The sequence below is a fragment of the Lygodium microphyllum genome, chromosome 11 (assembly GCF_053477565.2).
Source record: "Lygodium microphyllum isolate KBCC chromosome 11, Lygodium_microphyllum_v1.1.10, whole genome shotgun sequence".
Classification (NCBI taxonomy): Eukaryota; Viridiplantae; Streptophyta; class Polypodiopsida; order Schizaeales; family Lygodiaceae; genus Lygodium; species Lygodium microphyllum.
The window spans coordinates 9,796,787-9,821,922 of NC_141145.1; the positions used below are offsets into that span (position 1 = coordinate 9,796,787).

Genomic DNA, 25,136 nt, shown 5'->3' on the forward strand with positions numbered 1-25,136 from the left:
CAGGGTTGCTACTTGGTTTGAAACCTTTTCATAATGTATTGGATGCGTTGTAAATTTTTCACACTAAAGAGGGAAAATAACTGACTGGTGACATGGAGTGGTTCCTCCAACCACTGTGTAGGCTGATTGGGCTCCCTTTTCAATAACTGAGGATGAAGAAAGGGGAACAACTGGTGATGTACTAGTTTTGTATATATTGTGGGTATTGGGGACCATTATCAGTGGCAGGTTTGAGATCCTGGGCGGGACATTTTGCCATACTGGGCAGTGGTGGATCATTCTGATTCCTTTATTTAGTTAAGCAAAATAACTTCATTAACTAGCTAGTCTGATGGATTTTACTTCTTGATGAATTCAAGCATAACGTTGTATTCTTGCCCAACTCCTAGCATGTGGCAGTGTATTTTCTTTATCCACTAGATATTAGCCAACTGGATATGTGTTGAAAGTGGCCTCCTTGATGCTCGTTTGCACTGAAGTCACTAAAGAGATTGACGAGAAGCAAATAGAAGATATTCCTTGGATATGGCATGAGGAGATGATGTATGTTACAACCAATACCCTATCCCTAATCAGCTATTAACCAATCAATCTGAAATGGTATTGTGCAGTTAGAATTTTGAAGTAACTCTCAGGTATCACTCTATTATGGAGCAAGAAGCAGTCTTAGAACAAATACACACCACGTCAGTGAATTATGTACATTTTTAATGAGCAAGCCCACTCCTCTTTCTTGCTTCATCAGTCAGTTATGGAGATTGGAGGCAGATCCGAGAGCAAAGTGGCTGGTCGTCTGAGTGCTGTATACCCTGTTCATATTGTACTTGTTCTTGTGCTTTCTATTATGGGTTTCATTGTCCGTTCATGATTCTTTCTGGTACCTGTATTCTCTTTGTTCATATGATTTGTGTTCTTGCATTGTGTTTCTTTCTTTTACTTCCTGCATCTTGCGCACTCTCACATGATACAGAGCTGGTCTCCCAACAGTTATCCAGGCAACTTGAGAGCAGGACATTTTTGAGGTGCATTTGTAGACCAGGGTTGTTTGTCACTGTGACAACATTTGTGGCCTAGAAAAAGCAGCCATGCAAGTGAGCTCCAATGCGTATAAACTTCCTCTAGTGTGCAGTGACTAGAGAGATGAGCTGGAAGTCTGATATAAGTTTAAGTTCTTTGGCTCTCTAAATGCATGGCTGTGCAGCTTTATAGCTATGTAGCGGCTAGGTAAGGGGGGATCAGGCGGAATGGATCAGGATGATTTGAGAACTGTGGGTTTGTGCCAGAACTGAAGTCTTTAATGTTGAATTACACCTCTCTAAATGGGGATGCACTTTTTGTGAGTAGCAAGGTGGTTATTGAACACCTGTAGTAGACATTGTGGGTTCCTACTGTGATACAAAAGATCATTAACGGTGCATGATTGCTGGACAACAATGTTGCTATGAAGCTTTGATGTGATATAGATCCACAATTTGACAAAGTAGTTGATCTGCACTGGGATCAGCAGTAGGTTGACACATGTGATGCTATTTTTCTTCTGGTTAAGTTTCGTTCTTGTTGCTTAAACAATATTTGTCCTTGCTTAAGCAAATAAAGTGTCTAAAGTGTACCTGTGTATTAGGGTTAGTTTCCTGGAAAGTAATGCTTTCTTTGAGCTTTGCCATGGTGTTGAAGTGGATAGTGGGGCATCAAGCGACTTGATTTGCCTGTGTTTCTCAGTTTCGTAGACACACATTCATGTTGCTTTGCTATGATATGTTGTAGGATTATGTGGGCAACAAGCGCCTTGAGTTGGCTGGCCAGCTTATAGCTTTGCTATTTGAGGTATTTATGTGCTCATATGTGCTTGCTTTTCCAGCTCATTTTGGCTCATTGAGAAATGAATAACTTCTGTATTTTCATGCTATTTCAGGACCTGTTTAAACGAATGAATGCAGATATCAAACGGCTGATGGATTCAACTCTCTCCAGAGCAAATCGATCAACACAGTTTGATGTTGCAAAGGTTAGAACTTTGTACATTTGCATATTTCTCAAAGGATTGTTAAGATCCATACACGGTCACCAATGTCTCTCTTTGATGTTATTTTTAATAATCTTGTGGTTGAGTGGAGGTGGAAAATTTTAAGTTGTGAAGATTATTTTGTTATCTAAGTATGCTTTTGAATGCATGTATTAGGGCATGATTGCATGTATGAGGTGCATGAATGACCCTATATGCAAGATTTCAAGACCAGGTTTTCTCCAAGGTCTCGATTACAATTCTAGTTATAATGGTTTAGTTTGTTTGCAGATCATTCGACCGGATATGTTATCCCAAGGACTGGAACATGCAATATCAAGTGGTAACTGGACGGTAAAGAGGTTCAGAATGGAACGCAAAGGTGTCACTCAGGTTGGTAACACACTCCCTTGCTAGGTTCTACAACATTTGGAGGAGTAAGTTTTGGTCCAGAAGGTAGCTCCAAGCTTGGCACTCTTATGTAAGTAGATGCAAACACACCACCTTTGCACCACCTTTGAGTTGAAAATGTTCCCCCTACTCATCTATGATTCAGTCAACTTGAGCTTGCTCTAGGTTGTGTCTGAATGGTACAATAGAGTGGAAGCAGAAAAAACAAGAAAGTGAATCAATGAATGCATTAACAGAATAGAGATTGAATGGAATGGGGTAATGAATCCACTGGCTATGATCAATGAGATTCAACTCATGCATGACAAGATGACACATGGAGTATGCTGAAGTATCCTCTCTCCCACATTTGCAAAGCAATTGTACAATGAAATGTGTGTGTCCCAAGCCCTACCCCTCTTTATATAGTCATGCTCTCTCGAGCAGCACACACTACTCTGATAGAGTGGTGCTTAACTAGCACAGAGAAATTAGCACTTACAATATGTCCAAAGAAATAATTGCTAACATTCTCTCTCAAAATATAAGTGATCACAGGTCAAATGAGAAGTACAAAGTAGAAACCCAAGATGCACCATGGATACTCCAGCAACATGCACTCGGAAGGGTATGCCTCAGTAGGAAAAGCACAATGAGTAATGAAGTAGTAGCTTCCCATGCTGACAAGATGAAGTGAAGGAAGATTGACAAAAACCATCGGCACTGTACAGCCACTAGTAAGCTAGCTGAAATCAGACTCCTCATCCTAGGGCATCAGCATGCCCCAAGATGCCCTCCCACATAGAAAGGATGTTGGCACTCCGCAATGTCAATATCCATTGTGGATTTGAAGATAATACATGCATGTTAGGTATTTTGTTTTGGAGGTAAGCAATATGCCTTAACACTCCATGACCTCCTCTAAAGTAGAAGACCATAGTCACCAAGGATAGTGCGAATGTGAACATTAGCGAACCAATCCACTCATTCTACCATACAAAAGCATGAGAACATCAACATGCCCTCTCTCACACTCACATGCCCCTCTCAGAGGAGCAATTTGAGGTGCAAATGAACATCACTAGAATGAGGAATCCTTGGCTTAGGCTGTCAGTAGGTTTCGAGTGAAGCATGGTAAAGAATGCAACATATGGAATCACTGTTGCCACCATTTGCAACAAATTACTGTAAGGCATCATCTGGTTTGTCACCATAGTTGCCCGAAATGGTGTTTCGGTCTGCCCAAAACGGAAACGTTTCGGCTCTGAAACGCGTTTCTGAAGATGGGGGTTTTCAGCCAGTTTTGGGTTGAGGCTCGAGCACATCTTTTTGCCTTCCTGTGTGAGCATTCTGCCTTCTTTCCCTTGCTGTCCACCCTCTTTCTCAACTGATCACTCTCCCTACTTGTTGTTGCTTTCCCCCTTTCATGTCTACTGCTGTCTACAGCCCTGAAAGTCCACATCCCAGCCCTGAAACTCCATATTCCTCATCCTTCAGCTGCCCAATCCCTTTCCTTCCTGTCCATACAGATTTGGTGCTGATTTTCACTGTTTCCAGTGAGCAATCCTTCCCCTCTCTTCATCCTTCGCTGTCCATCTCTTCTAAGTTATAATGTTATATTGCTGAGGAATTTAAGTGTTTTGATGTAGAGGTTCAACTAACAAGTGGTGTTACTCCATCATATATTTATAGTTATATTTATGACTATATATATTTTTATTTTTATATCTATATTTTTTTGATTCCCATTTTCGCGTTTTGTTGTTTCAGTCCGGGTCCAAAACTCCATTTCGTGACTCTAAAACATGTTTCTGTTTCACTGTTTTTGAAACTCCTGGCAACTATGTCTATCACAAGGGATGGAAGTAGAAACTCCTCTAAAGGCTAGAGCAATCCAATAGCTTCTTTGAAAGCACTAGTAAGCACCAAAGCAAAGATCAATAAGACATCTTTGAACAATTCTTCTTTCAATTACAAGACCATAAACGAAGTAATAATGAGAATAGTAAATGTACCTTATCTTGCATCTTGCACAAGGAAAGAAGCAGAGAAAAGCAACCATAAACAAGGGAGTCATGTGAACACCCTAGAAGATTACACACAGAAATGTCAATGCAGGTGTGACATCAGTAGTTCAAGAACTGCTAAAGTAGGGCCATATAAGTTGCCTATGATGCAACGTTGACAAGATTGTAAGAGAGGGGGAAGGTCAAAGGAGCGGCAATGTGGATAACACAAGCAATGTTAACACACACCAACGCAAGTCACATCAAACATAGCACACTCATTGAATTGTGGAAAGTTGAGCCATACTAAATAAATGCATCAGAGTGAACAGATTCGGCCAACACATAGTCGTAGGATGGACTGTTGGGACGCTATCCCTGAGACGGATCCGTAACGGGATGCGTCACTTTTAGATGTGACGTCACTTTTCTATCGGTCATAAAGTGAGAGAGCGGGATGCAAAATGTGACGCCATGTCATGTTTGTGATGGAAGGTTGGGATAGGCAGCCGACTTAGGAAAGTTTATTATTAAACTTAAAAGTCTTAAGCCTTATCCAGAGGAAATGTGATGGACTTGCGATTAAAATATCTTGATACGAAGGCAAGATGACATGTCAGATTAAAAAATGAGGGCTTCAGCCAACTCATCCTGTGACTCGTGGCCTGTCGAGTTAGAAACCAACCGACTACCTTTGCTTTGGTCAGCTTTGAACAAGCGATATCAACTCATCTGCTACATATGCTCTACACACTTCACTTTAGAATAGTAACTTCAGCCTCCAGCTAGCAATGAGTAGTAAACTCCATGCTTATAGTCGAGAGCCTGGTACCTATCTCTCTCTCTCTCATGACTTGTTTTAATCTTCCTCATCATCTCAGATTCTCATGGCATCAACATCCTGCGCATGGGATAACCACTCTCGCCAAGGTGGTCATCATGGCGGAAGAAGTAGGACTGACACATGGTCTTGGTGGGATGAAGTGCATGCTGTGTGTCTTGAAAGTGGGGGAGGATCTTGTGCATGGACGTGTAAATTATGCCCATATCGACGCACGAGTCGAACAAGCAAAGTTCGAGCTCACTTCTTACACATAGAAGGATACAAGGTGCTATACTGCCCTAACCTGACCCTCCAGAAGAGAAGAGAGCTCATAGTGAAGGATGTCAGGCTACAAGCCTCGTCTTGTGCGAGATGAGCATCACGTGCGCCAATAGTTGGCCTTGCTGCATTTGTGAGGGCATTGACCTCTTAGGTGTCTCGTACACCATCTAGTGCTGATGTTACTTCATCTATTCGAGATACATTTAGGATAGGAACATCAACTGGGGAAGCATCAGTTGATCCTCATAGCCAGCAACACACTCTTGATGCTATTTGGGAGCCAAAGAAAAAAGAGAAAGTTGATGTTGTTGTTGCACAATGTTGGGTTTGACTCATGCCTACACTCACAGAGGAGTGTTGGTGATCCTCAGTAGGAAACGGGGGCACTTTTTACTCTTTGTATGAGAGGCTTTTTCGCCTAGATTTATTTCTTTTATTTTATGTGCCTATGTTACATAGTTTTGGGCACTTATTGTGTTTTACACTCTTTGGGTGTCAACACTCTCTTACAACCCTAAAGTTTAAGGGTTGTACTTTGTACTTACACCTTACACTTCAGAGTGTTTCATTGGGTGTCATGCTCTCACACTCTACATTGTCAATTATACTCTCAACTTAGCTTCGATCTATTCTTCTTCTCACATTTGGTATGAGAGCTTAGCCTTAGCTTCGGCTTAGCTGACCTCTCGACCATCGTCAGCAGCTCCTGACTCATCAGTAGTAGCTCCACCGCCACCAGTAGTTGGTGGTTGCCTCATGTATGTGCAACACCTTGCTCCTTTGCCCACCGCTCGTTGATTGCGCCATGTGTGTCTTAGCTCAGCCTATGCCAGTAGTTCCTTGCGCCCTAGTCCGACCTGTCGCCAGCGTCACGCCCGCCATGAGTTCCCTTTAGTTACGCCGCTGCCCTGTACTTGGCCTTCGACGTTTGCTGTGAGCCTCCACTAGTTTGTAGTGAGGTGCTGCCCCTTGCCTGTCCTGTCTGTAAGTCTTGATGCCACCTACACCAACTCGTACACCTGTGACTTTTGCTCTAGCTTCTAGCAGCTCCGCCACCTGGGCTTGGGAAGCTTGCACTAGCGCTAGAGTTGTCGCCCACCAGTCGTTGACGCAACTTGGTTTTACTGCCTTTAGTTGCCTCCACGGCCAGCTCCAGCCACCCAAATCAGAGGTAACAAAAGGCAAAAGTTATCAATTTTTATTCAAATTTATATCTTTGGAAGGGGCTTTTGTCTGAGCACGTAATCTCTGTTCCAGCATGTATTTGGGACACAATTACTAGAGAGATTTTATGAATTTGGGGCTTTTGCAGTTAGCTTAGAGATTGACAAATGTACATTTGTGACAATATGAAATAGATTGATTTTGTGCATTTTGGGACAATAAATTTTAGGGCATTTGCATTTTCAGTGCTGCTGAGCACTTATTGCACCTTGGACATCGTGCATTTCAGGCAGTTTTGGACAATGTGTGATTAAGTTTGCTAATTACGGCAAAGTATTGGCTGTAATTCATTGCCGCCCTCGTACTTGGCCTTTCATATGGCCTTGAACCTCACCATGAGGATTTCTCCACAGCCATTTACTTTCCTTCAGTTGGTTAGTTTGCTCTTAGAGGAAGAGCAGACAAGAAAGAACAATGGTGTGGATGTTATAGCCTCTGAGCAAGCTTTTATGGCAAGGCAAAAGGGGAAGGTTAGCCAAGCTAAAAATGCTCCGCAGAGCTTTGGGACGTCGGGCACTTTATAGGGAAACAAGAAACAAGGGGGTACGCAAGCCAAAAAGGGCAAGTGCCACTATTGCAAAAAGCCAAGACACCACATCGCTGACTGTAGAAAGTGCATTGCCAAGGAGGAGTCAGGGATGTTTGTTTTTGATGCATCTTCTATTGTTAGTGAGTCCGCATCCTTTGTCGCAAACAATGACTTGTTTTACACATGCAGTTATGACTCTTCTTGGGTTGATAGAGCATTAAGCTCTAGTGAGGATGCGAGCACATGGTTTTTTGACAGTAGTGCTTCTAAGCACATCACATCTTGCAGAGATTTGCTTACTCTTGTTATTGCAGCCCCGGTTGGCAAGTCTGTACAGTGTGCCAACAATGCATCATATCGTGTTAGAGGCATTGGGGAGATTGTGTTGACAGCCATTGATGGCTCTATTCTCTGCTTGCAAAATGCATTGTTTGTGCTCGTGAAACAAGCCTTCCTTCCGTGGATGGGTGGTAAATCCCTGATTACAACTTAATTATAGTAGCAAACAATAAATGCAAATTTACCTACTGATCTTGGATAATGCACACCCAATTGGCCCCAAAATTGGCGCCCCTTTTGGAATTTCTTTAGCTTTATTGAAGAAGAAGTTGATTTACAATGGGATTCTCTGGATCCCCTTTGCAATCCAAACTTCCCTTGTTGTCTAGAGTGACCAGCAAGTCTTCAATCTGTTTGGTCCCTTGATTTGGACACTTAATTGGCCTTCACCCACTTCATAGACGATGGAAATGCCCCAAATTCAATGGCCGGCTAGTCCTCCACTTGAATTTAGCTGAAATTCACCTTCAGCCCTGAAAAACCCAAGTCTTTGAGTTTCCCATTTTTGGCACGCTTCCTGAGGCTACTCCTAAACCTTAATTTTTGTTGTAAATAAGGATTTACAACAGAGAAATTTGCGATTTCTCAACCTCTAAGGATCCAAATGCCGAGATCTTCGGAGCAAGGTTGTGAAATGGTTGGGAGATGAGAGAGAAAATTGTAGAGAGACAAAATTCATAGTTTTTTTGCAAAGAATGATTGAAAATCACTCAAATGCAGCTATTGCCTTGCCACAACAGCATTAAATGCTGTCGCTTACAGACATCCAAATCAGCTATCACCTCTTGTACTTGGATGCAATTGCCTAGCTGTGGAGGGTCGGAATTTGCAATCGCCTTCTCAAAACTCACTCATGATTGGTTGCAATGGTTGAAAATAGGATGTCCATAGCTGCTCACAGTTGTTCCACATTCGCTATAGCAAGAATGATCTCGTTTTTCCTCTTCTTCAGTCTTTTACCAGCTTATATAGGCAAGTTTGCCAAGTAGCAGCCTTCCCAAATGGTTTTTCCAACATTATCCTTCACTAACTATTAATTTTCAGACTTTAATTATTGAAAATTAATCTGATATTCATTTCGGTGCCAATTTTTTTTTTTGATTGGTCAATAATTAATTGGCTAGGCATTTCCATTCTCGAGTCTCTCTCTGATATCTTGACCATTAGATCGGCGTTAGTTACCATTAAACGCCACATCTCTAGTGTCACCACCTGACACTTATGGCCAAATGAATGACCTAGGCCATCAATCGACATCAGATGCCACCAAGGGCCTGTGCAACATAACTTATAGCAACTTTTGCCTTTGACATCCCATGATTTTCTTAGGTCCCAAGCTCGTAAATTTACTCTAACCCCAGTTGCACCTCACATGTGCAACATTTACTTAATCATGTGATTAAAAATTGATCCACATTTTAAGTGAGGTTTCAAACGTCCTTATGACATGCTGGCATAAATAAGAATTTATTATCTATTCCTTCTTTGGCAAGGTATGGTTTGTAGGTCACCTTTGATGATGACAGATGTATGGTGAGAGACAAGGAACACATGACTTTGGTTCTGACTGGCACTCTATGTCATGGGTTATATGAGTTGGATGCTCTTTTAGTTGATTAGTCAGTCTATATAGTGTCCACTCTGACTCCTGCTATGTTATAGGCGGAGTCATGGGATGCTATCGTAGCTTGATGCTCATGTAGTGTACACAAATGCTTGATGGATTACCTCTCTTCGAGAGACCTCCTAAGCACTTATGCGAGGGATGTATTTTGGGAAATATGTATTGTTTTTCATTTCCCCGCGATGTTGGTTTTAGAGCAACTGCCAGATTATAGATTGTGTACTTAAATGTATGTGGCCCTATGCAGACAAAGTTGTTGAGTGACTATTACTATTTTGTCACTTTCATTGATGACTTTACTTGTTTTTGCTAGGTCTACTCTTTGGTAAAAAAGTCAGAAGTGTATGATGCATTTTTGGCTTTTATAGCACTTCTTGAAAAACAATATGGTTGTACAGTAAAGACTCTCTGTTTAGACCAAGGGGGGGAATACATGTCCTTTATGCTGAATTCTCTTTTGAAGCAGAAAGGCATTGTTCATTAGTACACTATTGCTTATACTCCACGGCAAAATGGGGTTGTAGAGAGGAAAAATTGGTCAGTCATGGAGATGGCCAGATGTATGTTGAAAGCAAAAAGCTTGCCACACAGTTTTTGGATGAAAGCAGTCACGTGTGCTTGCCATGTCTTGAATAGGTGCCCTACCAAGGCATTAAAGAATGACATGGTTTTTGAGGCTTGGAACAGCCGGCAACCTTTTGTTGGGCACTTTTGTACTTTTGGGTGTCTTGCATATGCACATATAACCAAGGAAGTTTGGAAGAAGTTGGACAACAAGGTTGGTAAATGCATTTTTGTGGGGTACAGTGGTGAGAGTAAATGATATAGATTATATGATCATGTCTCTAAAAAGGTATTTGTTAGTAGTGATGCGGTTTTCGATGAAAAATCAGAATTATCCCTTGCTGGTTTTGACACATATCAAGTTGCCAATGATGTATTTGAAGGCCTACTACCCATCTCTTTCGGTGATACAGCTGGAGCTTCAGCAAGTGGACTTAATGTTCAAGGAGCTACTCCATTGGGTAATGCAGAAAATCAGGCCATGGCTGATGTGAATATTCAGGAAAGCTTGTACACAATCATGGGGCTAGGTAGATGCCTAGATTGTGTTGTAGACTATGAAAGATAGTGATTTGGATGCTGCTAATGCTGGTCATACTAGAAGGCAAGCTCGTATGCACGATGGTGCATATACCGTGGAGTTGGTTATGGTAGCAGATACATTCGATGACGAGGAGCTTGAATGTTTTGAGGATGCACAACATAGTGTGCATTGGATGGTAGCAATGCAAGCTGAGTTTGATTCCATCATAAAGAATCAAACATGGGATTTAGTGTCTTTGCTTGTTGGGAAGAAAGCCATTGGTACAAAGTGGGTCTGTAAGCTGAAAAGGAATGCTGATGGATCCATTGACAAATATACGGTCAGGCTTGTGGCAAAGGGCTACACATAGAAGAAGGGCATTGACTATGAGGAGACATTTGCTCCTACATCTGGCATGACTACTATTAGGTCTTTGATTGCTTTGGCTACCTATTATGGATGGACTATGCATGAGCTTGATATAAAGACTGCCTTTTCACATGAGGAACCTCAAGAAGAAGTGTATGTACAGCAGCCCATTGGTTTTGCAGTAGAGGGATCCGAATACTTGGTGTGCAAGCTCAAAAAGGCTTTATATGGTTTGAAACAAGTTCCTCAAGCTTGGTATGCAAAGATTGATGCCGTTTTACTCAGCCAAGGGTTGATAAACAGCTCATCAGAGTCTACCCTTTACGTATGTAAAGAGGGGGAATCCTTGCTGGTGATATGTCTATATGTTGATCTTTTGCTTACGTGGACACATGCTGATCAGATTTCAGCATTCAAATAAAATTTGCAGTAAACTTTTGAGATGTCAGATGTGGGGCCTTTGCACTATTACTTGGGTATTCAGTTCATTCATGATGCTAGAGGCATTGGATTGTTATAGTCGAAATACATTGGTAAAGCTCTTGAGAGGTTTGGCTTACAGGATTGCAAGCCAGTTTGTAGACCAAAGGAACCTGGATTGAAGTTGTCATTGCATGATGATAGTGACTTGTTTGATATCCATACATATGCTTTAGCATATGTATGTCTTATCTACCTATGCAACAGAAGGGCGGACATACAGTTTGTAGTTTCAGCCTTGAGCAGATATATGCACCAGCGACGCATGTTACATTGGTAAGTTATCAAGTGTGTTTTTTGTTACTTGGAGGGTATTAGGACTGTTGGATTGCTTTATCCCAAGGAGGGACCAATGCATTTATATGTTTACAATGTTTTTGAGGCAAGTGATTATGATTCTCATCACTCCACTAGTGGCAATTGTTTATTTCTTGGCTAATCTTGCATCCTTGGCTTAGCAAGAAAGAGTTCACTATTGTCACATTATCATGTGAAGTTGAATACAAGGCAGCTTTCACTACTAGAGTTGAATGCATATGGCTTAGACACTTGTTAGCTGACTTGGATGTATCTGTCCTCACAGAGCCTACTCCTTTATTCAGTGACAGTCAGAGTGCGATTGTAGTGGCACCAAACCCAGTGTTTCATGGACGCACAAAAGACATTGAGATCCATTATCACTTTCTCAAAGAGGCTACATGTAGGTGATATCAAGCTTGTCTATTGTCCTATCACCAGTAATGTGGCAGACATCTTTACCAAAGCTCTTTGTCGTGACAAATTTGAAACTTATCGCAATACTTTTATTTTGATCTCCTTTGGTGGATAACCCTTTTATCTTGATCACTCTTCACTCCAAGGGGCTTGTTGGATTTGACTCATGCCTATGCTCACAAAGGAGTGTCGGTGATCTTTAGTAGGACTAGGCCAGTTTTTACTCTCTTTACGAGAGGTTTTTTTCCCTAGATTTATTTCTTTTATTTTATGTATCTATGTTACATAGTTTTGGGCACTTATTGTGTTTTACACTCTTCGGGTGTGAAAACCCTCTTACAACCCCAAAGTTTAAGGGATGTACTTTGTACTTGCATCTTACACTTCAGATTCTTGTATTGGGTGTCGTACTCTCACACTCTACACTGTCAACTGTACTCTTATTTGAGCTTTGATCTGTCCTTCCTCTCACACACAATGGTTTTTTGCATGATCACATAGCCTTTAGTTTTACAACGTCTGAATATTTCAAAGCGATATGCAAATAGATAGGGGAGTATGGTCCAACTTATAGTTCTCCTTCATCAGAAACATTGCGTACTACATTGCTTGAAACGGAAAGGCAAGTGGTAGAGCAAGCAATTGAAAAGACCAAGCGTACATGGCAAAGGAATGGTGTGCTTCTCATTGCAGACGGATGGAGTGACTCGTACAGGATCTATCCATGGGGTGGTTGCTTATTCTCTAGGTGACATGTACTTCATTTCATCTCATGATGCTTTAGGTACAGGAATGTGAGCTGATGGACTTGCTGCTGAGTGGGCAGATGCAATAGAGTTTATTGGCAAAGATGTTGTTGTGGGGTTTGTTGTTGATGGTGAGGTCACAAATAGGGCTACAACTGTTATTTTACAGAGCGTTTATCCTCGTATTACAATTTCTTTTTGCATGGCTCATTCTTTGAATAACTTGTTGAAAGATATTTGGTCTCATGGATAGAGCTTGTCATTGATGATGCAAATTTGATTGTATCGTTTGCACTGAATCATTAGTTCTTGTGCCATGAGTTCAGTAAGAAGTCAAACAAAATGCTTTTAAAATATTTTGATACCCAGTTTGCATTTAATTTCCCATGTTGGGTTGATTGAGCTCATGCAGTGGTGCTTTGTGACAACTTTTTATTAGTGAGTTTACTTCTTCGCCACTGGCTATCATTGCTGTAGGGATGGAATGTAAAGAATTGGTAGAAAAGCTTGTGTTTTGGGATGATGTGAAGCATAGTGATGGTATGGTACATCCAATAATGCATTTATTGAGGCTTGTGGATGGTATGCAGCCATGCATTGGTAAGGTGTATGAGGCCATGGATAGGATGATAGAGAGATTGAAAGATTCGGAGCTTGATGCAGACAGGTATGAGACCATCCATGAGTTGTGTGTTAGCAGATGGAATTCCGTTCTACTCTCCCTTGCATGCAGCAGCATTTGTCTTGGATCTAGAGTTTTAGGGGGGTGATTAAATGACAAATAAAGAAGTATCGATTGGTTGGAACTAGTATTGGATAGGTTGGTGCCCAATAGTGACATTAGGAGAAAAATTAGAAATGAGCTCTCTCAATATAGGGAGCAAGAGGGCTCCTCTGGCTGTCCAAATGCAGTTGTGGATCGTTTGAAGGTTGGGGCAGCACTATGGTGGGAGGATTATGGTGTAGATGGGCGTGAGTTGTAGAGTTTGGCCATTCATGTACTTAGCCAAGTAGTTAGTTCATCATGTATGGAGTAATTATGGAGCTCCTACAGCCATATAGCATCTAAGAAAAGAAATCACCTTGCCATACAAAAGGCAAGTGACTTGGTTTTTGTGAGTATCAACTTGCGTATGCTTGGTAAAAGCATGATTGCAAAAGCGGATTCTTTTGTGGAGTGGGGAATGCAGTAGACAAAAGAGACAGAGGAGCACTGACACGATGATGAGGAGGAGGATCATAGTGAGCATCGTGATGAGGAGGATTTGGAATGATGCTAGATGCTTTCATTTTTCAGCTTTGGCATGAGTGATGCCCTAAGGAGTAAATTTTTTAGACCTGTACATTGAGCTAGAGGAGATAGACTAATGTCTCTCTCCAGTACTTGATTTTGATGAGGTGCAATTGAATTTATTGGTCTGCTATTCTATGAAACGACATTGAGAGAAGAGGAAAAATTGATGAATTTGATGATGGAGAAGTGGAGAGGATGATGGAGATGGCAAGGACCAACTTTGTGCTATTTTCAGCTGCTCTAGATGAATTCACAGCTAGCAAAGTTAATGTGGAATGAGAGAAAATGAGCTCTTTTTATAGGAGAAAGGGAGGCTGAATGCAAATAGGGAAAGTGGAGTAGCATAAGACATTAAACCATTGTATGAACTTGTAGTTGAATATAGATACTCTCAAGCTTTTGGCAAGCATACTCAAAAAGTGTAACTAAAGAACATGATCTAGAGGAGCAAATTTTTTAGACCCCTATGTTGAGCTAGAGGAGATAGACTAATATCTCTCTCGCCAGTACTTGATTTGAGTGAGGTGCGATTGAATTCACTAGTTTGCTATTCTATAAAATAACAATGAGAGAAGCGGAAGGGTTGATGAATTTGATGATGGAGAAGTGGAGAGGATGATGGAGATAGGAAGGACCAACTTTGTGCTACTTTCAGCTACTGTAGATGAATTTACAATGAGCAACATTAATGTCGAATGAGAGAAAATGAGCTCTTTTTGTAGGAGAAAGGGAGACTTAATGCAAACAGGGAAAGTGGAGTAGCACAAGACTAGTATCCAACCAAGTGTCACGAGTTGTGACAAGTGATGGGACACTTGGAAGCTTGTGTGACACATGTCGTGATACTTGTCTCTTTTGTATGATTTTCCTTTTTCGGTTAAGAACTAATAGGTATAAAAATAATCAAGTTTAGTAGACATGGTAAGAATACAAAACTTACCCTTAGAATGTCATCTCTATTTTTCACAACTAGTATTTTTAGGCCAATCAGAGACTCTTAAATTTTAGGAACTTAATAAAATTTAGGAATTCCCTAAAATCTAGGGGTTTCCGATATAGTATTAAGTGAAAGCTCTTTGTGAGTATATTACAAAAATAATGTTGGAATCTTGATATAAGTTTACTATATAAAGATAGTGCATTCTAAACATTTTATGTACATATGCACATTGTACAAACTTTTCAGGATCATGCAAATTATTTGATTGTAACTGTCTATTTGAGGGATCTAGCTCACACTACAAGGCTTTAATCATTTTTCGTCATAAGTATCTCTCATCACTTGGAAATCTTCATGAAGAGCCACTATAAGAGTTGCAATCTAAGACACTCTAGAGAGTGTATCAACAACTACATTATGCTTGCAAAGAGTATACATACTTTGAAAATGAATTATAAATCAGAAAATTTTCATCCTGAATGTTTTTTCTGTAAATGCTTTTGAGTCTTGAAATACCTGAAGCTATGATGATTAGTTTTTATAAGGAATTTATCGCCTGATAGATGATGCTTGCACATCCTTAAAGCATAAACCACAACAAAGAGCTCATTTTCATAAATGTTATATCTTTTCTCCACTTCATTTAGACAGTGGCTTTCAAAGGCTAGAACATGACTTTCTTGATAGAAGATTGCAGCAATAGAATCACTGCAAGCATTACTTTCATCGCAAACGGTCTTACTAAATCTAAAATGGCAAGAATGGGTCCAAAAGTGAGAGCTGTTTTCAGCTTTATAAAGGTTGCTTTCTCTTTTCCCTCCATTGAAAGAAGCTCTTCTTTGTAAGTTCTTACATATGGCCACATGTTATTTTAACTCATTAAGAGGAGAAGCCATATGTACAAAATGCTTGATAAAGCAACGGTAAAAGGAACAAAAGCCAAGAAAAGATTGCATATTATGTACGTCACAAAGATAAGCTATTTTTGTATTATCTTGATGTTTTTAGGATTCATTTAAATCCCTTTAGAAGAGATAATGACATGTCCAATATAATTTAGTTTGTGCATGAAAATTTGCTCTTTTAATCATTTATTAGGTTCTAATTTTGTTGAATTAGTTGTAGAATAATCTCCAAGTGCTAATGATGCTCCTCTTTATTCCTGCTAGACACAAGAATATCATGAAAGAAAGTATCGACATATTGTTGATAATCTCTTAGGATATTGTTGATAATCTCTCAGGATGCACTCTATCATTTAATTGAAGGTGGTGAGTGTATTAGTTAGTCCGAAAGAAACCATCAAAAATTTATAAAGACCAAATGGAGTGCAGAAAGTAGTTTGGTTTAGATCTTGTGGTATTACCTTGATTTGGTGATAACCACTCTTCAAATCAATGTGGCTGAAAACCCTTGAGTCTCCTAGATGATCTAGAATGTTGTCGATTTTGGGAATAGGAAGCTGATTCTTCAGAGTGATTTGGTTGAGGGCTCGATAAAAAATGCACATTTTAAATGTGCCCATCTTATTTCTAAATAAGAAGAATTGGTGAATAGAATGGTGAGCTACTTGGCTAGATTAGCCCACAATGAAGTAGATGTTCTAATTTCTTCTTGGTGAGAGTGGCTTATATGGTACAATGCTATATTAGGGAGAGTACTCCTTTGAATTATATTGATATAAGAGAAGTTTGTGAGGAAGATCTTTTGAAAAACAATTTTTATATTCTTTCAAGAGTTTAAGTTGTTATTGCTTTTCAAAATTCATGTTATCTTTCATATCATTGATATAAGTAAACAACATTACATACAATTTTAATTGCTCTAGAGACTTACATATGGCTTACTATAGATATGGTATCTCTAGTTACTTTAGCTTGAATCTCATACTTCTTGCCTTTGTTGGTGAGTTTAGCTTCCTCCTTTGAGAAGATGGTTGAGTCTATCCTATGCTTTTATGGTATACCAAGAATCACATGTTTACCATCAAGATCTCGGATAAAGAAAGTATTTTCATTGCTGTAGCCTTGAATGTGAAATTTAAGCTTGTCAATTTTGGGTATCACAGTCTTCACTTTGTCACCTCTAATGGCAGTATTATATCAATAAAATACCACTCCATTACCCCTTCTTAGATCAAGACAAGAAATTGTTGCAACCAAAGCTACTCAGACCACCTCGTGATGACACAAGTCATGAAGAGAAGGCGAGTGTCGTTCTGAGACAGGACTGATGCGTTCGACATTGCCATTCTTCTTGAATTTGGTAGAAAGGGCATCAAGCTCGTGTTTGAGGTCTTCGAGAGTACAGTCTGGTTAAGGCTTGTAAAGCTGCTCAGGGCCGGCACCCTTTGACGTCAGACTGAGTCTGCTCAGGGACACTGGAGAAGCCATATGCTAAACCTTCAACCTGCGTATTCCGTTCGCCTTCAACCTGCGTATTCTAGCTCCATGTCATGAGGTGTGACAAGTGGTGGGACACTTGAAAGTGTGTGTGACAAGTGTCTTTACGATTGCCTCTTCTCTATTGTATTCCCTTTTGGGCTCAAAACTGGTAGGTGTAGAACCAATCAAATTTGGTAAGCATTGCTAGAACACAAAATTTGCTATTTTTAAAGTATCATCCCTAATTTTTAAGACTAGTATTTTTAGGCCAATCTGAGGCTCTTAAAATTTAGGAGTCCTCTAAAATTGAGGGACCTCAACATGGGTATCATAGCAAAGCTCTTTTTGAGTACACTACAAAAACAATCTTGAAATCCTTATATAAGTTTCCTATACAAAGATATGTGTACTCTAAATATTTAGACTACATATGCACATTGTATAAGCTTTTCATGATCATGCCTATTTGCTGATTCTAACTGTCCATTCTAGCAGATTTTGTTAGTCTACCTTATTCCATATGTTAGTTTGTCATCTCCTAGTTGTGAGCTCCGTTCGAGTTTGATGGAGATAGAGGAGCTTTGGCTCAGTTTATGTGCATTTGGTTTGTTAGTCACTTTCTAGCTTGTGCTACCTTGTCAAACAATATCCAGCCTTCCAAGGAGTTTCTGCTTGCGTGAACTGCCATGTTAGCTTTTTTTTTTTTCATTGGGCAGATCACTCTCTCTTTTGACTCATAGGTGCTTTTTAAGGTGGGTGCAGTCTTCTCCTTCTCCAGCGTGGATAGTATGCTGTATACTCTCCGTCTCTATCATCGTCATTGTCACTGTCACCATCACCATCACCGTCACCGTTGATGGTGTTGTCATCATTATTCAGCTTGATCCAGTGCCCTTATTGATGCCTTGGGTTGCGTGTAGGGATTGATCAGTCCTCATTGTATTCATCCTTCTTTTTTGTTTAGTGCAGATCATTCTTCTCTTTGTGCTTTCTCTTCCTCTCTCCTCTTCTCTCTGCTTTTGTGATTCTCTTCCATCGCGCACTCTCATATGGTATCATTGCCAAAGCGAGGATATTGAGGTACTCCATGGAGACCAGAGCCCCAAGCTAAAAACACAAACTTTCAGTACTCTGCTTCTTGCTGAAAACACAGATTTAATACAAGGAATTGCTCCATACGACCCAGGTGAGACATCTATAGTCTTTCTTTGCAAAGGTTTAGCCAATTTTCATCGCTCAGGGTGGTCTTTAGAGAAACACATGTTTTTATGGGTGTTTGTAGGTGTTGAAGATGTCTTACCATCAATTCAATGGCTTTGATGACTCTGATGAAGATATTTCTCATCACCCCTCTGATAAGTGGCATGATCATTGTGAAGAACGAAGGTCTCTGAGTCTTTTTGTTCGGTCTCATTGTTCAAAGCAACATTCTTTTTCTCCTCCCTCTCTCTCCATGTTTCCCATACAGCTTGTTTTGTTGGCTTTAAATTGCCTCACATGGCACCACCTGTACAAGTGCATGTTCTTCCTTCTTTACCAAAAGAGGATCAACTTGATGGTTCCAACTATTTGCTTTGGTCCTGTAAGATGGAATGTATACTTGATACCTTCGATCTTTGGGAGCTTGTTACCCTACCTATACTCCATCTCATGGAGGATCTTCGTGTGGGAACAACAGTGGATCATTCAACCCTATGAGATTGGCTCACTCTCAAGCGTGATTCTTCCTTTTCATGACCTTAGAGGATTCTGTCCTAGTGCATGCTCGTAGGTTGAAGACAACAACAATGGCGGAAGTATGGTTGAAGCTTGCTTCTTTGTATCAAGAGAAGACGTTTACCCACAAGATTTCTCTTAAGAAGAAACTTTGGATACTCAATGTTGATGATTCTCCTTGCGCTGCATCCCTCGGGAGGAGTATCTCTTCAGAGGATATGGCAATGATTCTCTTGATTCAATGGCCATCTCCAAAGTTCGATTTATTCTACACCAGCCTTCTAGTATTGAGCAGCGAGGAAAATTCTTTGGGAGGAGCTTCCCCCGCTAGTATTGGAGCGTGACAAGCTGCTCAGAGAGGTTGGTGCAAGTAGATTGAGCTCCAGAAGGCTTTTGCAACAATTTGCAGAGGAGGGAAGTAGAAGGCGAACCCAAAGGCAAAGAAATAGGATGACAAGAAAGAGGACACCGAGGATTCTAAGAAGAAGACTAAGTGCCCACACCATGGGAAGGGCACTCATCTGGAGTAGAAGTGTTGGCAAAAGTATCCCCATTTGAAGCCCATGGAGGGGTCTAAGGATTTAAAGGCTACCCTAGCTACCACTGAGTTCGTCTTCCTACATTTTTTCGGGGAGGAGGATATCGCTCTTGCTTTTTCTTCTGTGGAGAAGCCTTCGCTCATGGAGAGTGGGGCTTCTTCCATACGACTTTTCGATAGGATTTTCTGCTTTAGGACATGCGTTTCAGAGGGGGATTTGTCACTATTGGTGCGTTTCAGAGGGGGATTTGTCACTATTGGTGACAACTTTTTCATTCCCATTCGTGGAGTAGGGATCATTCCCCTATTGCTGGATGAACAAAACTGTTTTAGCCAAGTTCTCTATGTACTAGATTTGGGACTTAACTCATTGTGTTTACCTAGGATGGAGGGATTGTGGAGGATGCTTCTATGGGTGTGGTTCTTTAGATGGGTACACAAGAGGGTGGTGGGGGACTCGAGATTTTCCTCTTGTTGACCCTCTTTGCCCCCAGTTGTTTGAGGTATAAGCAGTATAGGTAGCCCCATCCAAAGGTTGCTTCTAGGAGAGCTACTACATTGCTCATGTTGCTTCACACCAATCTTTGCGGACCTATGGGCATGGTCTCCCTTGGGAAGGCCATGTATCGTATCCTGATTGTTGACAATTTCAACCGTTATGTGTGGCCCTACTTCATGGAGTACAAGAGTGAGATATATTCGAACTTTTGAAAGTGGAAGGTGTTTGCGGAAATGCAAATCTTTTTCAAGGTTTGAGGTGTAGGAGTAGACCATGGCGGCAAGTTTTGTATACATGTCTTCTATGTTTTGCAAGGATTATAGTATTTAAGTGGAGTGCTACCATCCGAAGATAGCATGCAAGAATGGTGTGGCGGAGTGTGCCAATTAGACCATGATAGGAATGGCCCAAGCATAGGAATTTACCTCATTGCCTTTGGGGTGAGGCAGTAGCTACAGTGATTCATATTTCCAACAGGTCCCCTACTTCAGCATTGAAAGGTATGACTTTGTATGGGGCTTTCTTCAAGAAGACCATCCGTATGGGGCTTTCTTTGAGAAGAAGCCTTCCGTATTTCAATTTTGCACCTTTGCTGTGATGAATATGTTCATGTTGACGGGAAGAATCGAGGGAGCAAACTCTACCCTAAATACAAGATGTTTATCTTTGTGGGCTACAACATGACCATGAAAGGTTGTCGGCCCTACGACTTGAAGCAAAGAAAGTGTGGCCTTCGGAGACCCGACTGATGGTTCCTCTATTGCAAGTGGTTCTTTGTCATTGAGTGATCTTTTCCCCGATACAAAAAGAAAAATCAGCCTCTCCCCTTCCTCACTCTCCATCTGCCCTTTGGCCCTCAACAACTTTTTTTTCTCTCACCTCTTCATTGGGTATTCCTACCCCTTCCCCATCTCCTTAGGTTTCTTTAGGGGGGGATTGAGCCATCAGAGGGGAGTCTTCTTCATCTGATGAGGGGGATATACCTTCCCTTAGTGAGGGGGAGTCTATCATTATTCCTAGGTGGTATTAACAGCTCATGTAGGAGTCAGGGATTACTCATTTCTCGACGGCCCGTCCTGGCCTACGCAAATCAGCTAGGATTCAGGCCTTGCGGAATAGTTTCCTCTATGTAAACTATGTCGTTATGTCACATTCTTTTGGAGCATGAGCCTACTATAGTTGATGAGGCTTTCGCATAGGAGGTTTGGTGTAGTGCTATGCAGACTGAGCTCGATTCTATTGAGCAGAACCAGACTTCGGAGTTGATTGCACGTCCGAAGAAGCGGAAGGTGATGTGTGTGAAGTGGGTCTATAAGACCAAGTATCTTGTAGATGGATCCTTGGAAAAGCATAAGGCATGGCTTTTTGCCAAGGGATTTGCAGAGCAAGCAAGATTGGATTACTCAGAGACCCACTATTTGAGCTATCTTGGCTCTTGCAGCTCATGACCATTGCTATGTTTTTCAAATGGACCTGAAGTTTGCCTTTCTAAATGGTGTTTTGGAGGAAGAGATTGATGTCTCATAGTCTCTTGGTTTTCTTGTGCAGGGGAAGGACCATGCTCATTGGTGGTGGAAGGCCTCTATGGCTTGAAGCAGGCTCTTTGAGCTTGGCACCAGAGGATTGATCAATTCTTTTTAGAGAGAGGCTTCCATCGATCAGATCATGGTCTCAACTCTTATTACAAAGTTGAGGGTGACAAGTGTGTCGTGGTCATTTTGTATGCTGAGGACCTTATTATCAGAGGGAGTAACTCACAGGAGGTTAATCGGATTTGGGAGATATTCCGATAGTAGTTTGACATGATCGATCTTGGGATCCTATATTTCTTCCTTGATTTTAAGATTTACTAGATGGCACAGGGTGTCTTCATATGGGAGCACATGTATATCTTCGAGTTACTTTCGAGTTCGGCATGGCCGAGTGTTGGCCTATGTCCCATTGACCGAGAGTCCAAGGATTTGGCGATCGGTGATCCCTTCTAGATCCTACCTGGTATAGGTGCCTTGTTGGCTCATTGATCTAGCTCATTCCCACTCGGTTGGATATTTCTTTTGTGGTGGCATTGTTGTCTTCCTTTATGAAGACTCGTACAAAAGCTCATTGGAGAGCCACTTTGCATGTTTTGTGCTATTTATAGGGGACTTGATCCTACGGCATTATGTACGAAGAGATAGAGTGACTCAGACTAGGCACTTAATATATATTCAAGACAATCCACTACAGGTTATGCTCTCCCTCTTGGCTCAGATGCTATATCTTGGAGTAATAAGAAGCAGCCTACTGTGTCACTTTCTTTTGCGGAGGCTCAGTACAATGCTCTGTGTTCCATCCCTATGGAGGCAATTTGGCTCCACTAGATGTTGGCAGAGATTGGCTTTCTATTGAGAGGCTCCACTCATTTGTGCGTGGATAACCAGAGCGCGTTAGCTCTGGCGAAGAACATCATGTTTCATGCTCGCATGAAGCATATAGAGGTTCAATATGATTATGTCAAGGAGTGGATCATGTATTTTGAGTTAGTGGTGGGCTATTGTGTGAGAATCACAATGGAAAGGAACAGAAGCACAAAGACAAAGAAACAGAGAGAGACTGCAAGAAAAGAAGAATGAAATGTGCATTGAACAAGAAAGAATGAATATACAGGCGGGAAAGGAAGAGAAAACTGATCAATCCGTGCATGCAACCCACATCATCAGTGGGGGTTACCGGATCAGGCTGATAACAATGGTAGTACTAAGCACGGAGGAGATAGAGTATCAGAGTGTGCACTTGCTGGAGAGGAAAAAGACTAACTGAGAGCTATAATTGCCAAGTGGGCAGCTATAAATATCCAAAAAATCCCTAAACTGGCAAACTGTGGCTGGAAATGCCATAAATGCTGGCCAACCAGCATTTAATGCTGGTCGTGGCACAATAAATACCTAGAAAATGCCAGATGGCCACCAAAAATCCCCAATAGGCAAGGACAATGTCTGGCAGGTGTGGACAACTTGGGAAATGTAGAAATTGCCCATGGAAAACACAGTAGAACCCAACAACGAAAAGAAATACATAGAAATGCACTCAGACAACCACTCTGGAGTGTGGCCTCCCCCGTCAAAACACATGACACACATGTTAGAGCACCAAAAGTCCTTGTGTGACTTAGATTAATGCTCACAGGCAGGAGATGACAAAGCATGACAAACAGGACTGCTAGCACCCACTCTTAGATCTTGGATGTGGCAAGAGGAATGCCGATATTGATGAAGTTTGTCGATGTAGACTGCTAATGAAGAAGGTCCTTAGGAATTTGGGAAACCCCCCTGAAACACTAGGGGCCAAGAAATCCACAACCGCATCATTGAGATTGTCCCCCTCTAAAAGGGATGGGGTATACGAGGAAACCACCATAGGAGAGGGTGGGGGGATGTGAAGGAACTTGTGAAATGGATGGTGCATAGGTGGGAATGGGTGTAGCAATAGAGAATTGCCTCGGAGGACCTTGCATAAGGGAAGGAGAATGGAGCATGTAAAGCCCATTCTCTTGCCAACTTGTTGCGATAATAGCCCTTGTAGAAGAATCCTCAATATAAATGGCTTGCTTGGTAAAGACAACTTGGATACGAAGCCTAGTAAGGCCATAAACTAAGAGGAGTGGAAGACCCAAGCTCAGGACATAAAAGACTTGTGAAATGGAGCTCAAAGCGTGGTCGAGAAACCAAGACAAGTTGCCAACACCACTAATAGGCACTGAAGTAAATTTACCAACAATGACTGAACCCTCAAAAGGACATAGATCCTGCAACAAATCACCTTGTGGAGTCATATGACAAGAAGTTCCACTATCAACCAGCCAAGGTCTCTTAGAAAACGAGGCAACCATTGAAGAAGGCTCATCCAACTGAACAATATGAAGGAATAGGGACTCATGGATAACCGTTGGAGTAGAGGTAGAAGGTTTGGATGTTTTAGGTCTATCCTTCGCTTTTGGAGGAAGGTGAGGGTACTTCTTCCAACATTTCTTCTTTGAATGTGTTGCCTTCTCACAGTATGGGCATTAAGGCTTCTCTGAATTAGAGTCAGAGCCTGTAGAACTCTCTTGTCTTTCAACCTTTAACTTCTCTTTCTTCTTCTTCCCCCTCTCGAACCTACAACAAAAGATTTGATAGAGGTGGATCCAGTGGCAACCTCTTTGGTGTGCTCGTCATGCTCCAAAACAAGCAAGGCAAGTATGCGTAAGTGAGACGTGAGTCAAATACCCAACAAACCCCCCTGGAGTGAAGAGTGATCAAGAGTACAAGGATCATCCGCCACCAAAGGATATCAAATTTAAAGCATCGCGAAATGCTTCAAATTTGTCACGAGAAAGAGCTTTGGTGAAGATGTCTGCCACATTACTGGTGGTAGGACAATAGACAAGGCTGATATCACCTGCATGTAGCCTCTCTCTGACAAAGTGATAATGGATCTCAATGTGTTTCGTACGGGCATGAAACATTGGGTTCCGTGCTACTGCAATGGCACTTTGACTGTCAGTGAACAAAGGAGTAGGCTCTGTAACAGATACATCTAGATCAGCTAGCAAGCATCTAAGCCATACGCATTCAACTGTGGTAGTGAAAGCTGCCTTGTATTCAGCTTCACATGATGATGTGGCAACAATGGATTGTTTCTTGCTAAGCTAAGAAATGCAAGAAGAGCCAAGAAAGAAGCAATTGCCACTAGTGGAGTGACGTGTATCATAATCACCAGCCCAATCAGAATCACTGTAAGTATGTAACTGCAGTGGTCCCCCCTTGGCATAAAGCAACCCAAGAGATCGAGTACCTTACAAGTAACGAAAAACACGCTTGACAGCTTGCCAATGTGACATACGTGGCTGATGCATATACCTGCTCAAAGCTGAAACTGCAAAGTGTATGTCTGGCCTAGTGTTGCATAGGTAGATAAGACATCCAACTGCAGGAGCATATGTATGTATATCAAACAAATCATTGTCATCATGTAATGACAGTTTCAGTCCAGGTTCCATGGGGGTACAAACTGGCTTGCAATCCTGTAAGCCAAACTTCTCAAGAAGCTGCCCAATATACCTTGACTGTGATAGTCCAATACCTCGAGCATCATGTATGAACTGGATGCCCAAGTAATGCAAAATTCCCAAG

The 25,136-nt window shown here is 41.4% G+C and overlaps 1 protein-coding gene across 2 annotated transcripts in view; it reads left to right on the forward strand.

Moving 5' to 3' along the window:
- The window catches only part of NRPC2 (nuclear RNA polymerase C2), a 181,221-nt gene that overhangs the window by 116,531 nt on the left and 39,554 nt on the right, over positions 1-25,136 (forward strand). For both annotated transcript variants that reach the window (XM_087688815.1, XM_087688816.1), the window contains exons 14-16: positions 1,765-1,824; positions 1,913-2,005; positions 2,294-2,395. In XM_087688815.1, the coding sequence (XP_087544941.1) occupies positions 1,765-1,824; positions 1,913-2,005; positions 2,294-2,395 (255 nt within the window). The remainder of the gene's footprint in view (positions 1-1,764; positions 1,825-1,912; positions 2,006-2,293; positions 2,396-25,136) is intronic.